This window comes from Rissa tridactyla, chromosome 1 (genome assembly GCF_028500815.1).
Source record: "Rissa tridactyla isolate bRisTri1 chromosome 1, bRisTri1.patW.cur.20221130, whole genome shotgun sequence".
Classification (NCBI taxonomy): Eukaryota; Metazoa; Chordata; class Aves; order Charadriiformes; family Laridae; genus Rissa; species Rissa tridactyla.
Window position 1 is genome coordinate 187,521,880 of NC_071466.1, and position 16,823 is coordinate 187,538,702.

A 16,823-nucleotide genomic window follows, 5' to 3' on the forward strand; every position below is an offset into this window, starting at 1 on the left:
TCCAAAGATGAGAACCGCACAGCCTCTCTGGGTAACCTGCTCTGGTGCTGCACAGCCCTCTGGGTGAGGTTTTTCCTAATGTCCAGTCTGAACCTCCCAAATTGCAATTTCTGGCCACTGCCCTATAACGTATCATGTGCCATTACCAAGACTTTGGCTTCATCATCTTTGTAACCGCTCTTTATACAGTTCTGTACTTCTGTTAGATCACCTTCTCCACCACTCTAAACCTTGGTGTTTAGAACTAGACTCTGTGATACTTCCTTAATACTAAAGTAAAGAGAAGAGCTGTGCACCTTCCTATCAAAGAGTGTTTCTGAAGTCTCTTGGACTTTGCCACTGAAGTAACTGGAAAACTACCACTGTTACCTTTGTCACAGAATCACTGGGTTTCGTTCTCTTGAGAGAGAGGTTTCATCAAAAGGTGAAACAGCAGACATCTAATCTAGGTGTTCTGAATCACTCGCCTTGCTAAGAAGAAAAGGAGTCTGGCTAGGCTAGGTGCATAAAACCGAGAGGTATGAGCACGCCACCACTCCAAGGCACCCATAAAAATTAAGATAGATTGTTAACTGCTGAACTGAAAAATACCACAAGGATTTGAATAAGGCAGTTCCACGTCTTGCTACTGAAAATTAAAACACGTAAGAATTGTCATGACTAGAAAGTATTCCCTTCTTCATTCCTTCACCCCTGTGATCACGTCTGCAATCCTGGCTAGATTATTAAGGGGAAAAAATTAATGAGATGAGTCTTCCAAAGATTACTTTAAGTCACTCCAAACACTACTCGTCTGGCTTTGATTTCTCAAAGCAATTAAAAACACTGTATAAATATAGTTCAATAGTTAAATGTCCTACCAAGAGGTGAAAGCAGAATATGCATTTGTATTAAAATAAATCATTATGCATCAAAGGGATTACACTATTAAAGCAAAATACTAATCTTGGCATTCATTCTATGAGCTACGTGATTTTTTTTCTGTGATATTCTTTTTTGCTATGTTGCTACATTTAAGCATAAGAGAGTTAAGTAATGATCTTTTGGAATTTTTCCATCTTCTTCTAATGCTAAAGTACAATGAATATAAAATACCAAGCATTTTGTTTCATAAAAGGGAAGTATAGTGTTCCTCTGTTGGTGTAATAAAAATCTGAAAGTAGCTGTATGATAAACTGGGTAAATTAATGAAGAAGAATAGTTCAACCAAATTGAATTTGAATGTAAGACCTTTAATTCACTGATGAATTGATGGTCCTACTGTAACAGTGGCAATCAAAAGCTTGCTGAATTTTTTAATAGCTCAGGACGGTGACTCCAACAGCGGTCTGCAACGGATGCAGTGGAAAGGGGGAAAAAATCACGGCATGCAGAATACAACTTTCCTCTTACACTCTTTCCCACTTGTGTTAAAGTAGCTCCTGAGCTACTTTGTAGCTTCTGTTCATTAGCTCCTGAGTCAAAGCCTGAATACAGGACATAGTTTTAAATAAGGGCTGGTAGACCAAGCCTCTATTTATAATTTTGTCCTGCACAAGATCCTGTCATAGGAAGTTCCACAACTTAATTTTGTGCCATACAAAAGAGTATTACTTTGATAGTTCGCAATCTGCTGCCTCCTTTTTCTGAGTACCTTCATTCATACATTCATAATGTGACTAAAAGTGAATAATCTTTTCCTCCTTACCTCTTCCTATTGTTCTGGACTACCTCACTGGTCATCCTTACTCCAGCTGAGGGCTCCTCGCCTCTCTCACACTCCTCACCCAGAATTCACTCCACAGCTGTGGAACCCTCACTGATTTTCTCTATACTTTTATAGTATCTTTCTTTAGTATCTTTTAGTATATTCAACGTGTTTACTTTCCGAGATCCAACAAGAATGTATGTTTTCCAGGACAGTCACACCTTCCTATAGCATTCCTGCAAGCTTGGGGATAGCCAGAAAAACTTCCAACATGTAACAAGTTAAAACACATTACAAGGTAGGTGAAATTGCCACGGACTTATTTTTTGCTAATGTTTAAAGGCGCTGCAGAGTTCTCATGCGTTCATGTGACCATGCAATAGCCGTCAGTGGGGATTTTGCAGGCGGTTCCCAAGCTCACACAGACGGGCATGTGGCAACTCAGACTGAAGATGAAAGCAGAGGGAAGCTACGTGGTCCTTTCAACACAGTGGCCACTTTTTCTGTGTTTTCTCATGCATAGCAACTATGGATTCCTGTCCTGTCAGTATTCTCTGATAATAAGTAACCTATCCTGCTGCTGTTCTGTGTGATATTGGTCTCTCAAACCTCTGTTGTTTTCTAAATCCCTGTACACCCACATCCAATTTCTAGCTATAAAGCCTGACAACCACCACTGCACAGCTTAGTTACAAGCCTTATGGCTAAAAATGAAATTTTGTTGTATTCACACTTTGTGTGTATCCAGACTTTCCCATACAAATAAACCTAAAGGACAAAATAAACAGCATTGGGATTATCATAAAATAATGCAGACTAAGAAAATGCAACTAGATATGAAAAAATTTCTGCAGTCTGTCCTACTGTTGAGTTCAAATACATGAAGAAGAGAAGAAATTGAAATTAAGGAGAATATGGTTTTCAAGAAAATGCTTGTTCTACCACTGAATACGTTGCAATGCATGGAATTGACAAACCTTTAGCTGTCAAAGTGAGGCCTGGAATTTAGAAATTGAAATTAGAACTGTGATGAAATGAAATGTGATGATGAAGGAAAATCAAGAGAAGTACCAGAGAACCAAATATGTTGTATTTTAGGCAAATTCATGTGCGAGGTAAGAGGGTATTCTGAGTACTTTCTACTTTATTTTGGAGCCATGAGACAACAGCCAAATGAGTTGTGAAAATTACATTTCATGTAGAGGAGAGCTCTTTTGGAAATGTATTTTTACTTTAGTAGAAGCTTTTTGCTATGTTCTTGTCACAGATGCATAATAAGCTCGAATATCAGTAACAGAGGACTGTCATGCCAGTTAGAGGACTTTTTCCATCAGCATTCCTTATTATTTTTATGTGTGCTCTCCTCTTTTCTTACTACTACAACCATCTTTGCAACAGATGGACGTTTTCAAATTATGACCAAAAGGTTTTGATTATACCACATGAAAAGTGAATGATCACCTGATTTACTTGGTACTAATATGTGCAATAAATATTAATGTCCCCTTTAAATAATAATTTAAAAAGAAATTAAAATATAAAATAATTAAAATGTTTGTGAGTTAGTATGGGCAAAAATTTTGCATTTTCCTTTGAAAAAGCTATGCTTCAAAGTAAATACTTTTTCAGGATCCTAAAACATGCCTCTGGCAAATGGAATTCATATGTGTATATATATGTGTGCAGTGAGCAGAGAGAAGCTGTAATTTTGTTCTCTTGCTGTAAGCATATACAGTACATAAATTATTCTTTGTCCATGTCACTATTTAAACTGAGACATTAACCTGATTTTGTATTTGAAGGTGAAGGTGCGTGGTATCTTCATTTTTTCACCATATTTTCCCAAATGAGAAGTTACCCTCCCCTCTCTCCCACCCCGGATGAAATTTTAAAATTTGAGAGCATGATTTGATTTTCCCTTACTCTGGCATAAATAAATTGCACTGAGGCCACAAGCGAAGTGAGAAAAGAACGAAGCACCATATGGTTTTAGTTCCTACTGATTGCAAGATTGCTTTGATTACATTAATATTAGCATTATGACAAAGCACTGCAAGCCAAAAAGCATGCAAGAGGCAAAAAAAAATATCTCAGATTTAATATATTTCAAAGAAAACAGATAAGCCTATTATTAGCCACTGAAACTGACTCCTTTGGTTAAACAAGAAGTTCCAACCTTCAACTGGTTGTGGTATCTCAGGAATGAATTTTAAATGGTGTAGCTCATTAATTTACTATAGTGGGCTTGAAAAATATCCCCAAACCCCTAACTGTACAGCAGGCACTGGTTAATAAAATACAACAGTTCATGACTGTATTTTACATTGATTATAGCAATATGCTGAAATGCAGCTCACCATATATACAGTGAGTAATTTTATGATAAGCACTTGTATTTCAAGATGTTCACTACAAAGAAATGCATGTTAGATAGCTGTGTTTGGTAAACTTCCTTTAGATATTCTCAACTAAAACACTGTATCCCATAGGAAGCTGACTGCTTACATGAGAGCAAAGCTGTTGCAGGACGTTTGCCTCCCTCTTCAGCATGTGCCTGGGTTTTCTCTGAGAAGGAGCAGGATGAGGAAAACATAAAAGATATTTTCTCCCTTAGACAAGGGGTTGAGCTAGAAATAACATATATTTCTAGTTTCTTTTACATTTGACTTTCAAACGTAACTTTTACTAGTTAAAATGTGCTGTATTTTTAATACCTAAGTTACAACCTCAGGGCCAGTTAAGGTTCCTGAACTAGATGTTCTTGTACTTAAACCAAATTCAAACCTAATTCAGCAAGTGCTAAGAATTGCACAGACTACATCTACAACAGGCTGCCAAGACAGTAGCCTAGCACAGCAAACAGCAGCTACACAAATCAAGGAAATGCTTTTGGTTCGCAAAAGGGTGCAATTCATATGCCCGAAATATAGGCCAAGAGGTATCTCCTGGTGTCCTGTCTGGCCTCCAGTTGCTGATCCAGAAGACTTCAGGTCCCCTGTAGTCATGCCATGTCACGCCATGCAGTCCCCATGTCACGCCTGCCAGTGTTGTGTGGATGTCCCTGGTAATCTGGGGCATCTCAAACCCTACAGGCTTTGTTTAAGCTTTGGAATTAGAGCCTAGATGACAACTGATTATAATGGGAGCTTAGACACCTACCTCAGGTATTTATGTAGGCTACTCTGGATTTGAGACCCAATGAACAACAGGAAAACAACAATCTGGAAGACACACAGGTTTTCCAGACATTCTGCTCTCTTTGGTGCAGCCTTCCAGTTTGCTTAAGATTTGGTCGTTCCTGGTCAGCATCCAGGCTATTTTGAATCCCTGCCCTAGTTGCTTAATTCTCCCCACTCACTTATGCAGGAAATTAATTTGGTTTGCAAACCCTGGAATCAGATGCCTAAAGGTCAAGTAAGGCAATGGTCCTCTCTGGATTTCATAAGATGCCTTATGTTTTGCCTTAGCTATTGGTTATATCTCTCTATAAATATGTAAGTTCCATTTTGGCCAGTTGACCACCAGAACAAATATTCCTATCAAACTAGATCTTCTCTGCAAGAGCCTGAGAAAAATCATCATTACTTAAAAGCTTCTCACTACTCTATCACCCTTTTTGGGCAATTATTCTAAACCCTGTTACACTACCGGAAAATTTCTTTAAGAATAAAAATTAGCAGGCATAATTTGCCATGTGTAGGTGTTAAAACTACACTTAATTCTGCTCTTTGGAAAATGCATGGTTTGAGCCCAGAAACAGCCTGAAATGCTTGCCCAATTCTCTGTATACCGTGTATTCCAAAGAGATTACCCCGTCTTTTGTCTCCTTTTTGATCTTTCCTAAACTGAGTCCAGGGAATGCTGCCTTTATCTAGGCCACAAAAAGCTTGGGGCAGGTCTTACTGGAAAGACTGATCAGTTTGGGCTCAACATTGTACTGACATGATGGTTCTGCTTCCACTTTGGGAAGCAATATACCTGCTGCTACCTAAAAAGTCTTTGCACCACACTGATGGCAGATGATAATATATGACTCAAAGTATGACACAAAGATCACCTAAGACATGTCCTAAAGACAGAAGTTGCTTCAACTTTTTTGCAACTCATAAAACATGTTAAAAGTGATTCCCCCAGAGTATGATAATATAATGCAACATATTACAACTTTTGTAGAGTGGTTGACTTGTTGCCCTACAACATTTTCACAGAAAATGGTACACACAATTAACAGAGTGTATGCTAAATGGGTTAAGAATTCAATCCCTAACAGATTTCAAAACACAACTATTGAAGAATGCTTATTGAGTTTCTAGAGTAATTCCACAGTGAACGGTAACAGACCAAACACAATCCAATCATTTTCATCAAAAACAGAAGTAAACAGCTAAGGAACTTTATACATGAACCAAAATGGTGAAGTAGTAGAGTGATGACGGCAACACATTCATACAGAAATCCAGGCAGCATGGGAACGTAAGGCATTCAAACCAACTGTGCTTCGTCATAGCCACACACAAAATTATAAAATTAGGAAGAAAGAGACAGGCCACACAGATCAAGATTAGACACTGTATCCTGGAAAGCAACGATTCCAGGAAAGATTTTGAGCTGGTGTTGGACAAACACCATTTTATAGCCCAGTGCAAGGAAATAAATAGCTAACGAAAGCCTTTCATAAATAATGCTGGGAGCAGAAAGTGTAGGGAGGCGAGACTATCTCTGCAGATAGCAGAATTGAAACAGTGCATATAGCTATAGTGTCCATGGTCCTAAGGAATTCTCAGAAGTGGGAGAGGTGAAGAGAAGAGCTGTCAAAATCATTTAAGACCTGAAGAAAATGTTATCACGGAGAAATTCAAGGTGCTCAGTCTGTTTGGCATTTGATCAGTAACTTGACTGATATACATTTCTTAAGTGGGAGAACATATCAGGCACAAAAAGACTCTTTAATGTACACAAAAGCTATAAAAGGAAGTGATGACCAGTCCCCAAACCCAGATATATATAGATAAAAAATTAGGCAAAAAAAAAATGCGAACTGTGCAGATGATTAAACATGAGAACAAAGAATCCATAAAATTATGGATTCTCCACCTCTAGGTTCCATTTGATCAAGACTAGAATAGATGCTTCGTACAAACAAAAACGGTGATACCCATGAGTTCACACTAGGTGATATGAACTGTACATATTATTGAAAAGCAGCAGATCGGAGGTTCACTCCTTTAGGAATGGGCAGCTTCTCTCACAGTCTGAGGCCCGCACCATGTAGTTATGCTTGTAGGTCACTACCAAAAGTGGTATAGCCTAACTGGGGGCACCAGCAGAAACAGTCTGATTTTTGGAAGATTGGCAGAGCTTCCAGGACTGATCCGGACTGCTGCTGAAGTGTCCTGCGTGCATTATGAGTCTTCAGCAAGACTTTAAGATAAACCCTAATTCTCAGTGCAGTCACTGTTGAAGAGCTGCCTCTCAAATTTCAGATGGTGTGCCCATCTCTGGATAGTGTACAAGAGGAAAATATTTAGTCCAAGATTTCCAAGGAGTGTGGGAAAGAAGAAAGGAAGTTATCTGCTCACCTGAAATTTTTATTTGAGCTACTTCTCCATCTCCTCCTTCACTGTGTGCTCGGACCTCAACAACATATTCACCGTCACTGGGAACTGGGACCTCTATTGTGTGTTTTCCAGTTGAAAACAACTTGCCTTCATGTTGTCCATCTGGTCTATACAGTACCTAGGAAAGTCACAGTAAGTATAGTTATTGAAATGCTACATTTCCATGAAAACAGTTACACATGTACAGTGTGTCAAGGAAAACATATTAGGTTTTTATTTATATATGAAGCCTATATTTACAAAAAACTTAGTGGCTGATACTACTTTTTCCACTTTTACATAGGGTGAATCTAGATGGGATGTTCCCTCATCGTTTTCTCTGTTATAAAATCAGCCCTTACTTTCAAAATGAGTAATTAAACGATGGAGGATAATAACGCAGTGTGGCAAAGAGCATCAAATAAAAAACTCAGAACTCAGCTGGGTCTTCTGACATAAAATTTATTACTCTTTTCATAAATTAAACAATCATTAATTTTATTATTAACTGTCAGTGCTTTTAAACTATTGCAAATTTGATGGTATATGTCTTGTGGGACATTTAGAAAAGAGCTCCACTCTTTCTGGAATCATCTCTGTGAAACATTGTCAGCAATTCCCAGGAAGCAGTTCAACTCCTCAAGCAAAATTTGTACATGTAGAACATAACACTAATTTTCTTGCTGCCAAGCAAGCAGCAAAGTTAAACAAGAATTAATTTTTGAAGCTTTCTATACACCCTATAGTTAGTATATACACTTGCTCTAGTTATACAGTAATTGCATCTAACGAGGTTAAGTGTCCCTTCCCTTCCTCTACCTTCCCAGACTTTAAAGAACTCGTGTTCCAGGCACTGCAGCTCCCATGGAGATGAGAAAGGAAGCTGTAACAATGCATTCTGGTATAAGGAAAAACTATTAAAGTGTTAAATTTTGAAGCATTATTTTTAAGCAGTAGACAATAAATGTAATCACATGGGAAATCAGGTTGCTGCAGTCACTGGTCTAAACTTTTCCATAAAACAGTTTACCACCCAAATGATTTTCAGTGTCCCAGTGTTTTCTCATCATATTGACTAAGGCCACTGGCTTTGCGCTAAGCCTGCTGGATGTCTGTGGTCTCTGAGCATTATAGCTTCACCTTTAGCATGTAACTATGTTTAAGTCTGATTAGGTACCAAAATTCAACACTGTCTATAAAATGCACCTCATGTAGCATACATAAAGATAAAAAATATTTTCATAGCTCATACTTTGTATCCTTCAACTGCAGACTCATTTGACTTTGCCTGCACGTGATCCCAGGTGATGATGTACCTTGAACCAGATCTTACAGAACTGATAATTCTTGGACGTTGGCTTGGAGCTGAAAAGCAACATACATATAGTGTGCAAATGAATGACATTTCATAAAAATTCAGTGACATTTTTATTAAGACATGTAAAAAGGGAAATTAGGCTGATCTTTATATGATTAAAGGATAGTCTTCTTGCTGGAATGAACTGCTACAGCTCCAGCCAGGGAATTTTGGATGGCTTGTGCAGTGGCTGCTTTGTGGCTTTGCCTTTCTGCGTTGCCAGAATGGAAGTGGCCAACATTACCCTTCACTATGTTGCTGACCATGTGGGTTTGCTGGCATGCAGCTATGTTCAGAACCTCCCAGAAATGTGGCTTAAGTCATATTTATTCATTGAGATTAAATATTTAATTAACCATTTAAAGGCATTTCTACAGCATTTAACTCAGTAGAAATCAGAGTACCCCACTGCAGATACCACTAATTATATTTCACCCAATAAGCTTATAAAATGGAGTTCTTATTCAACGCAAATGAACCCTGTAGGTGCAAGTTGTACAATACACTATTTACTGACAGAAATCCTCAAATTAGTTGTACATACTTTTAGCCCATGTAAGTATGTTTTAAAGACACAAGATGTGTTCTTACTTGAACATTGCTTAGCATTTGTTAGTGCTAGGTATCATCATTAAGACAGGAGCTATATCCAGAAACCTATTATATATCCAGAAACCTATTGTGGCATGTAGATTAAAGGGTGTGATTCAGGTCACACACTCTTCAAGGCTGCCTGATCCTGGCTCCCTCTACTATTAATGCAAATGGCAATTGGTCACATTTTAACCATCAGAATGCAATCTTTTTCATTATTGACTAAACAGAAAGACAGGGTATAACTGACCAAGTAATAGCTGGTTTGAATTGTTCATCATTTGGAATATCATGTCCAGCTCTGTGCACCCCAGTAATAGAAAGACACTGGTAATATGGAGTGAGTACAGCAGAGGGCCAACGACCTGGTGGGGAGCCAGAGCACTTGCCCTGTGAAGGGAGGGTGACGCAGCTGGGCTTGTTCACCGTAGAGAAGAGACTGCTTTGGAGGGGCTGAAGAGCCATCTTTCTGTTTTTACAGGGAGGTTATCAAGAAGATGGACCCAGTCTCTTCAAAGTGGTATGGCAGGAGAACAAGTGACAAAAGGCACAAATTTCATTAAAAGAGGCTCAGACTAGAAGCTCAGAAAAAGTCAGGCAGTGGAACAGGTTTCCCAGAGAGGCTGTGCAGTCTGTGTCCCTGGAGGTTTTCAAGATCTAGCCAGATAAAGCCCTGAGCAACCTGGTCTGAGCTTGTAGCTGACCATCCTGTGAGCCTATAATCTTATTCTCCTTACTGTCTTTTCTAAGATATCCACATTGTAGATGGCAACAAAAGAGAGGAAGGAAAGCCTTAACAAAAATTTTCAGACAAGGAACCAATACCATATAGAGGGAGAACACTGGGTATATGCATGAAAAAGCAAGTTTGAAAACTTGATGGACGTGATGCAACATGAAATAATGAAGTACATGACATTACACTTAATGTAACACTCATTCACTTACGTGCTTTCCTGGTAATAATATCGATGGTTCTGCTGGGAGGCCCATAGCCTGCACTATTGAAGGCAGAAACATCTACATGGTAACGAGTATTAGGCTTCAGGTTTTCCAGTTTGGTTGAATATTCTTGATTGCTCACTTGTACCCGCTGTGCAGCTGCTTCTTTATCATGAGCAGCCCAGTAACGAATCTGTAAGCAAGCAAATTAAAGGATTAAATTTAACATATTTAGTCATAAAGAAATTTTATCAGAAATGATGTATGCTGGGTATTTCTATACTACATACTCTGGGTAACAAGTGAGCTAAAAGAAATCTAACAGCAATAGCATGGAATTCCTTCAACAGGCTGTGAATTTAACCAAGTTGTATATAGACATAAAGAAATAGAAAAAAAATCAGATTTTATTACGAAAGCTTTCCTCACAGTGGTTTAACTTGTTCTTAGCTAAGTCATTAGAAGTCTGGGAGACGGATAATGCCTTCTATTTTCTTCTTGCTGTTTTGTTTGAGCATTTTACTCTCAATTTTAATATTGTTTTCTGACACTACAGTGTAGACTAAACTCTGCTAATGCTTTCACAATATTTTGTTTAAAATGCATTATAAATTTAATCCTTTGGTACTTCTATCTAGGGAATGAGAAGTATTCACTCCTATTATCTGTATGCACAGCTATGTGTACCTAACCATTTTCTAAAGTTCTTTGGCTAAATTCAATCAGACTTCATAACACAACAAGACATTTGTCAAAGTAGATGAGAAAGAACCTGAAAATGCTTGAACTATGTGAAAAGCATAACTGCAAGCTTGTAAGATCTTAAAATCCAAATTCAATTATCTGCACATAGAAATTCTGTGAGGTTGTTTTTCCCAAGAAATTGTTCCATTCTACTTTAATTCATTACGCATTACAAAGCACCAGTTTAAAAGAGAGTCATTCCTATGGAGTGATGCCATTCCATAGAGTCTGTCCCATACACGGGGTCCTATTCTGCATGGCCTTGTGAGATGCAAATGAGAGCAAAACACTGTCAGTCTCTGGGTTTTGTCTGGTTTATAACCATTTGCATAAAACTAAATTACTGCACTAACCTGAAAGAGTGGAAAGCCATGCCCATTACATTTTGGTTTCGAGTCGTTTTACTCTCAGCATTTCTGCTTGGCTTCTGCCTGCCTTCATAACGATTTTTGGGTATGCTACATGAGGACTTTTTAAAATCTTTTTAGGAAGAGCTCAGTGGTGTTGTTAATTTCAGGCTCTAGGAAAAATCTTGTTTTGTAAGATTTGACTAGTGACATCAGGTATCCTGTTATTTTATCTTTTAAATAGCAACCGCTTTAATCTTCTGTTCTGCTGACATTAGTTTTCCTTGGAAACTTCATTTAAGGAACAGGTTAGAAGAGTATATAGTTTGTCATGGTGTTAGTATCACAAATTATGGGCGCAACCCTTGGCTGGCAGCTTGTCAAGGCCTTATTTTCTCCTGGTCATGTTTATATTAAAATGCTTAATAAGAACATTCGTTTTACCTCAGACCATCTACTGTGGATGAATGAAGAGAGGTGCAGCAGAGCACTTCTCTTCACCTACTTCAAATGTCTTTGGACATCGTAACAGTCACTTCACAGAGGTTACTCTCATTTAAATAGTAAAGTCTCTCATCAGAGTTTGTAGCCTCAGTCTTGCCCACCAGTTTTAGAGGTTACTCATGCTCTAGTTATTATAAATGTGACAATATCATAGTGACTTTTCTCACTCGTTCCTCGTGTAGAGGCCAAACTGGCTTCCATTTTTAAATACAGTATGCATACCTGCCTTTCAGCAGGCATGAATGGGTAATTTTTTAGTAATAGAAATACATGTCCTGCCCAGTGTTTTGTAAGTTTAATCCACTAGCATCCTAAACATCAGTTTACTGTAATTTAGGCACTCACACTCATGAAATTCCCCCTTATGAAGGTGGCTATTTTACTGAGTCAACAGCCTTTGCCCCAAAATGAGTGAGGAATGTGCACCCAATCCATCCTGCAGGCTTCTCCAGCAGGGTGGTAACATCCACTTGATGGTTTAAAACTGGTTTGGATCTGAAACTGTCACAGCCATGTCAGCTGAAGGTCTGACTATGATCTTTGAGTCAGATTTTTTTTTTATATGATTATAATTAACAAACTGTTGTAGATGAGCTGCTGTGGTCGAATGCAACCAGCTGTATACCATAAGCTGTTAACTATAAGCGGCTGACTCAACTGTGAGAGGGTGTGTGCTTCAGGAGCTGGAGGACGTCATGTCGATCTCTGTCCCTAAGTTCAAACAAGTTTCTAGCCTGCAGCAAAGGGATGTCTGAAAAGTTCTAGGTGGCCAAAAGTCTACTAGCCTTTGGTCCTACGACAGGACCAATGGTAGCTTTGTTATTGATATTAACTGGCCATTGAAGACTAATTAATTCATTTTTAGTATGTTCTATTATGTTAATTAACTACCTGCTTTACATAAAGATGGCAAACACACTTCATGGGAAGCTTTTGTTAATCATGGGGCATATGCTAGAAGCCTTTGAATACCTCTGACTTGCAAAACTTTCTACAGCCCTACTGTTCATTTGCACTACAGTGATGCTAAGGGCGTAATATAACAATATACAGCATCAAAGAAGACAAGTGAGAACAATGCATGAAAATGTAAATTACTTCACTGAGAGTATATTACATTTCGGGCAGAAGTAATAAAATGTAAAAATTAAATTAAATTTAAAACCCAAATACTATTGTTCTTGGCTGCAATGTTGTGGACTTAACTACTCCTATAGTGTGTGAGCTGTGTGTCACATTCAGAATGTTCTTCTTTACCTCTTCATTAAATATACAGTCATATCGTCATATTTGGATCATTGTAACTACTCTAGGAAAAGAAAAAAATTGAAATGACTCCCTTGAGAGCTAAGAAAAAGTACTGTCTTCTTTACGCTATTCCTACATTTCTCTTCTCACTCATTGTTAAAATATTTTAAAAGTCTCTTGAAATAACTTGGAAATTTCTTTCACTTCCTTGCCTCTGTGGAAGTGATATCTAGAATTAAGTGCCCCATTGCTTCAAGAAGTCACATTTTCTCACTTTGCTCTGTAGCCCCTCTCTCTTTTTATTAAAGAGCTTGGATAATAATCCTGGACACTCTGCTTTTTCCTGGTGCTCTGCATTTACCTTGGTAGGGTAACCCATAGGTAACAAGTCCCCAGAGGACACAGGAGCGTATTTCACCTCAGCTCTACAGTTTATTGTGGGAGATAAGTCAACAGTGATCTATGGGAAGGGAATGCCTTTGAAATCATGAATTAGTGCAGCCCTCCACGCTGAAATCAGGGAAAAACACTCTCTTTTGTGGTCCTCTCCTCTATTCAAATTTTAATATACCGAAATACTCCAGAAATTGTTTCTGTAAGTGTCACGAAACAACAGCTCTCATATTCATGAATGTTTTACATAGCAGAGACATAAAAGAGATGATACTTTATTCATATTAATAAAGAATGCTAATAGCATATTTCAGTAAACAAGGGACAATGGTGGTGAGCAGTGGTAAATTTGTTTAATAAAATAAAAATATATCTATTGCATAGAAGCAGCAAGAAATACAGATAGTGTCTTTGGTACTGCATGCACTGAAGAGTTGTGGCTTTTAGGAGGCTATTGCAAGAACTCATAAATCTTAAATTCTCTATATGGATGGAGATAGTTTTCATACTTTATCTCTTCTTTAAGTGTGAGCTGAGGATACTCCTCTGTAATGGCAAAATGTATCAGCTCACACTCATCACCATAAGGGCAGTCATCCTGACAGTATGCATTAGTGTCAAGAAAATCTGACTCCTCCAGGTGTGAAAAGCATTGTGTCACAGGTGAAATACCTTTGCTCAGGGTACTCCCACCTCTTAAACTCCAGCATTTAAAAGGTCAGTTATGCAATAATTGGTAATTATTGGTAATAAAGAGCAAAATGAAACTGAGGTGGTGTTCTGGTGAATGAGGGATTTTGCTAATTTGTGTTACAGCTGAGTAGTAATTAAAAAATAAATATTGGACTATTTCTTGATGCCTATAGAGATAGAGCCTTCCAGACGTATTCACAGGAATTTTATCATGTAGTTTGAGTGCTTCTTCCCCCACAACTTCACACAAGCTATCTACAGCTTTGACTTTCCCGAAGAGCCCCCTCTATTTTTGCCCTGTCCCATCGCTCCTTCAGGAGTGATGGGAGATGTGATCCTCAGGAGCACAGGACTTTCTTTTTGTCCTCAGTGCAGAAGCACAGGTTTGCTCTTTGCTGCTTTCCCCACTACTAGAATGAAGCTGGTGATTGCTCTAGAGAAAAAGATCTCAGAATTAACACCTTACTGAGCTCCGTGGGGCAGTAATTCACATGCCTATTAGTCTGTTTATTGTGTAGCCAGACGGCAACTTTTTTCCATAGTCCTGATAACTAGAAGGTTACTTCAGAAAAAGAGAAGAAAAAAAAAGAAAGAGAAGAAATTCATTCTAATGCTACTGCTCACTTTACATATTCAAGCCACCCAGTTCATACTGGATTTGTGGAAGTGTAGTACTTCTCTAGGAATGAGTGGACAAAGTTACGCTCCAGCTATTAAAATAAGCCATCACCTCTATATTCTGTCTAACAGAGCTCTCCACCCATTCCCAGGGTATCCCACCTTTCTTCAGAACAGCACTTATTCTGTTTTCAGCCCAACCAAAGATCCTCCACACTTCCCCCGCCCCCCGCCTTTTTTCTACTGCCTGTCCTGTGCATCCTGTTCTTTCCTGCTGAATCCTCTCCCCTCCCTTCTTTCCTTTATTTCCCCTGACAGCAATTCAGATAGCTTCATGTAAAATAAAGTAAAATTTTAAAAAAGGACCAAAAGTGGGTTGCCTATGGGAATATTCTCCCACCATGTTCTTCCCTGTTCATCCTCACCCCTCCAGGCTTCCTCCCCCTTCCCCACCACAACTTTCAACATCCATTGCCATTCTCTATTGCTACTGCAATCCCAACCTTTCCAGTGCTCTCCTTGTTGCTGCTCTCTCCACACCCCGACAAGTTCCCCAGTGTCTGCCTGTGCTGGTTATTCAGGGTGCACAGGCTTCATGCACGGTTTCTGTGCTGACTGTCCAGCTCGGGAGTGCAACACTCCTCCGTGGCTGGCTGGGTCGAGCACTCCACCCGGCTCTCAGTTCCGACCATGAACTTGTCTATTCTATTCTAGTTGCACAATGCCTATGAAACGCCAGACCAGTGGGATGATTTAGTAAATTAGGAGTTACTGTTGGTGTCAGTGTGTTAATTCCAAACCCCAGCATCCTCTGCTTGTAATTTTAAAATTTGATGTGTGTACTGTGTACAATCAAGCTTTGCATGGGACACTATGCTAGTTCTTATTGAGAACTTCGCTATGATCATGTTACAGTATCCCAAAAGTATTACCTAAATCTCATGGAAACAGAAACATAGATCAGGAAATATAGAAACAAGTCCTACTAATTAAAAGAACATTTATTCAAAGATTCCAGTCATAAAAATGCATTCTATGAGGTTAATCCACATTCGTACGTGCTCATTTTGGAACATAGAGGCTACCATCAAGCAGCCAACAACTTAAATCACAAATCAACTAACTAAGGCCCAAATCCCTATTTTGGCACATAGCCAAAGTAAGCCGGCTGTATACTGCAGAGTTCATCGGCATCCACTCTGCATGGATGATGTTAAGACTTCCCTGCCGGAGTACTACATGGCCATTTCTGGTTGCACCCCCCACCCTGTGGCTGTTGTCATCATTGTACAAGGGCAAGAAAAATTTTTACTGGTAGTGACAGTTAGTTTTGGAGCAGATGAACATACCTTTAAGCTCTTTTTCATGTGGAGAATAGAAACCATGAACAAAACATTATTGTCTTGCACAACAGCACTGTCTCTGTCACTTACTATAGGATTTGTGAGTGAGTTATATTAATAAATGCTGATAATCTAAATGGGCCATGTGTTATTTACAATGTCATATCCGTGTTGACAATTCCACCCAAAACTGAATTTCAATATGTTTTGAGAAGTTAGAGATAGGCGTTCAATTATGTAACATAAAGAGACAAGATTATTTTATGAAACAATGATGCCTTTTTTCAGTTCAATAATGAGCACATACAATTGTTGATATGTTTTAGTAATGAAGTACATAGCATCAAAAATAATCTGTTTCTCAGGATGTGAAATCTGTACAGCAAATGGCACCTACAGAGAAGTGAACCCTAAGAGACAGAATGCTACAGCAGGAATTGCCCTTGAATTTAACTACTGAAATAAAATGAATACAAAGATATATAGTGTCACCTCTAAACTCACCTGATATCCTTCCACAGATTTATCAGAAACATGGTGCCAAGAAACAGACATTTCAGAAGATGACAAAACTTTGACGCTCACATCTGTAGGTATTTCAGTTGGAGCTGGAAGACGAAACACGTTAAACATCCAATCTCATCCAGTGACATTGTTATACTCACTCACTCCTCTCACTTCACTATTTCTTATAATTTTCTTGGTAACAGGGGGCCAAGTGTGTTATTTTTAATCTGTTTTTACTTGAGTAAACTT

The 16,823-nt window shown here is 38.6% G+C and overlaps 1 protein-coding gene across 1 annotated transcript in view; it reads right to left on the bottom strand.

Moving 5' to 3' along the window:
- Positions 1-16,823, bottom strand: part of CNTN1 (contactin 1) — a 259,953-nt gene that overhangs the window by 12,257 nt on the left and 230,873 nt on the right. Inside the window, exons 20-23 of the mRNA XM_054188409.1 lie at positions 16,572-16,675; positions 10,184-10,370; positions 8,537-8,649; positions 7,267-7,423 (exon numbers count right to left, since the gene is read on the bottom strand). Coding sequence (XP_054044384.1) covers positions 7,267-7,423; positions 8,537-8,649; positions 10,184-10,370; positions 16,572-16,675 — 561 coding nt within the window. The remainder of the gene's footprint in view (positions 1-7,266; positions 7,424-8,536; positions 8,650-10,183; positions 10,371-16,571; positions 16,676-16,823) is intronic.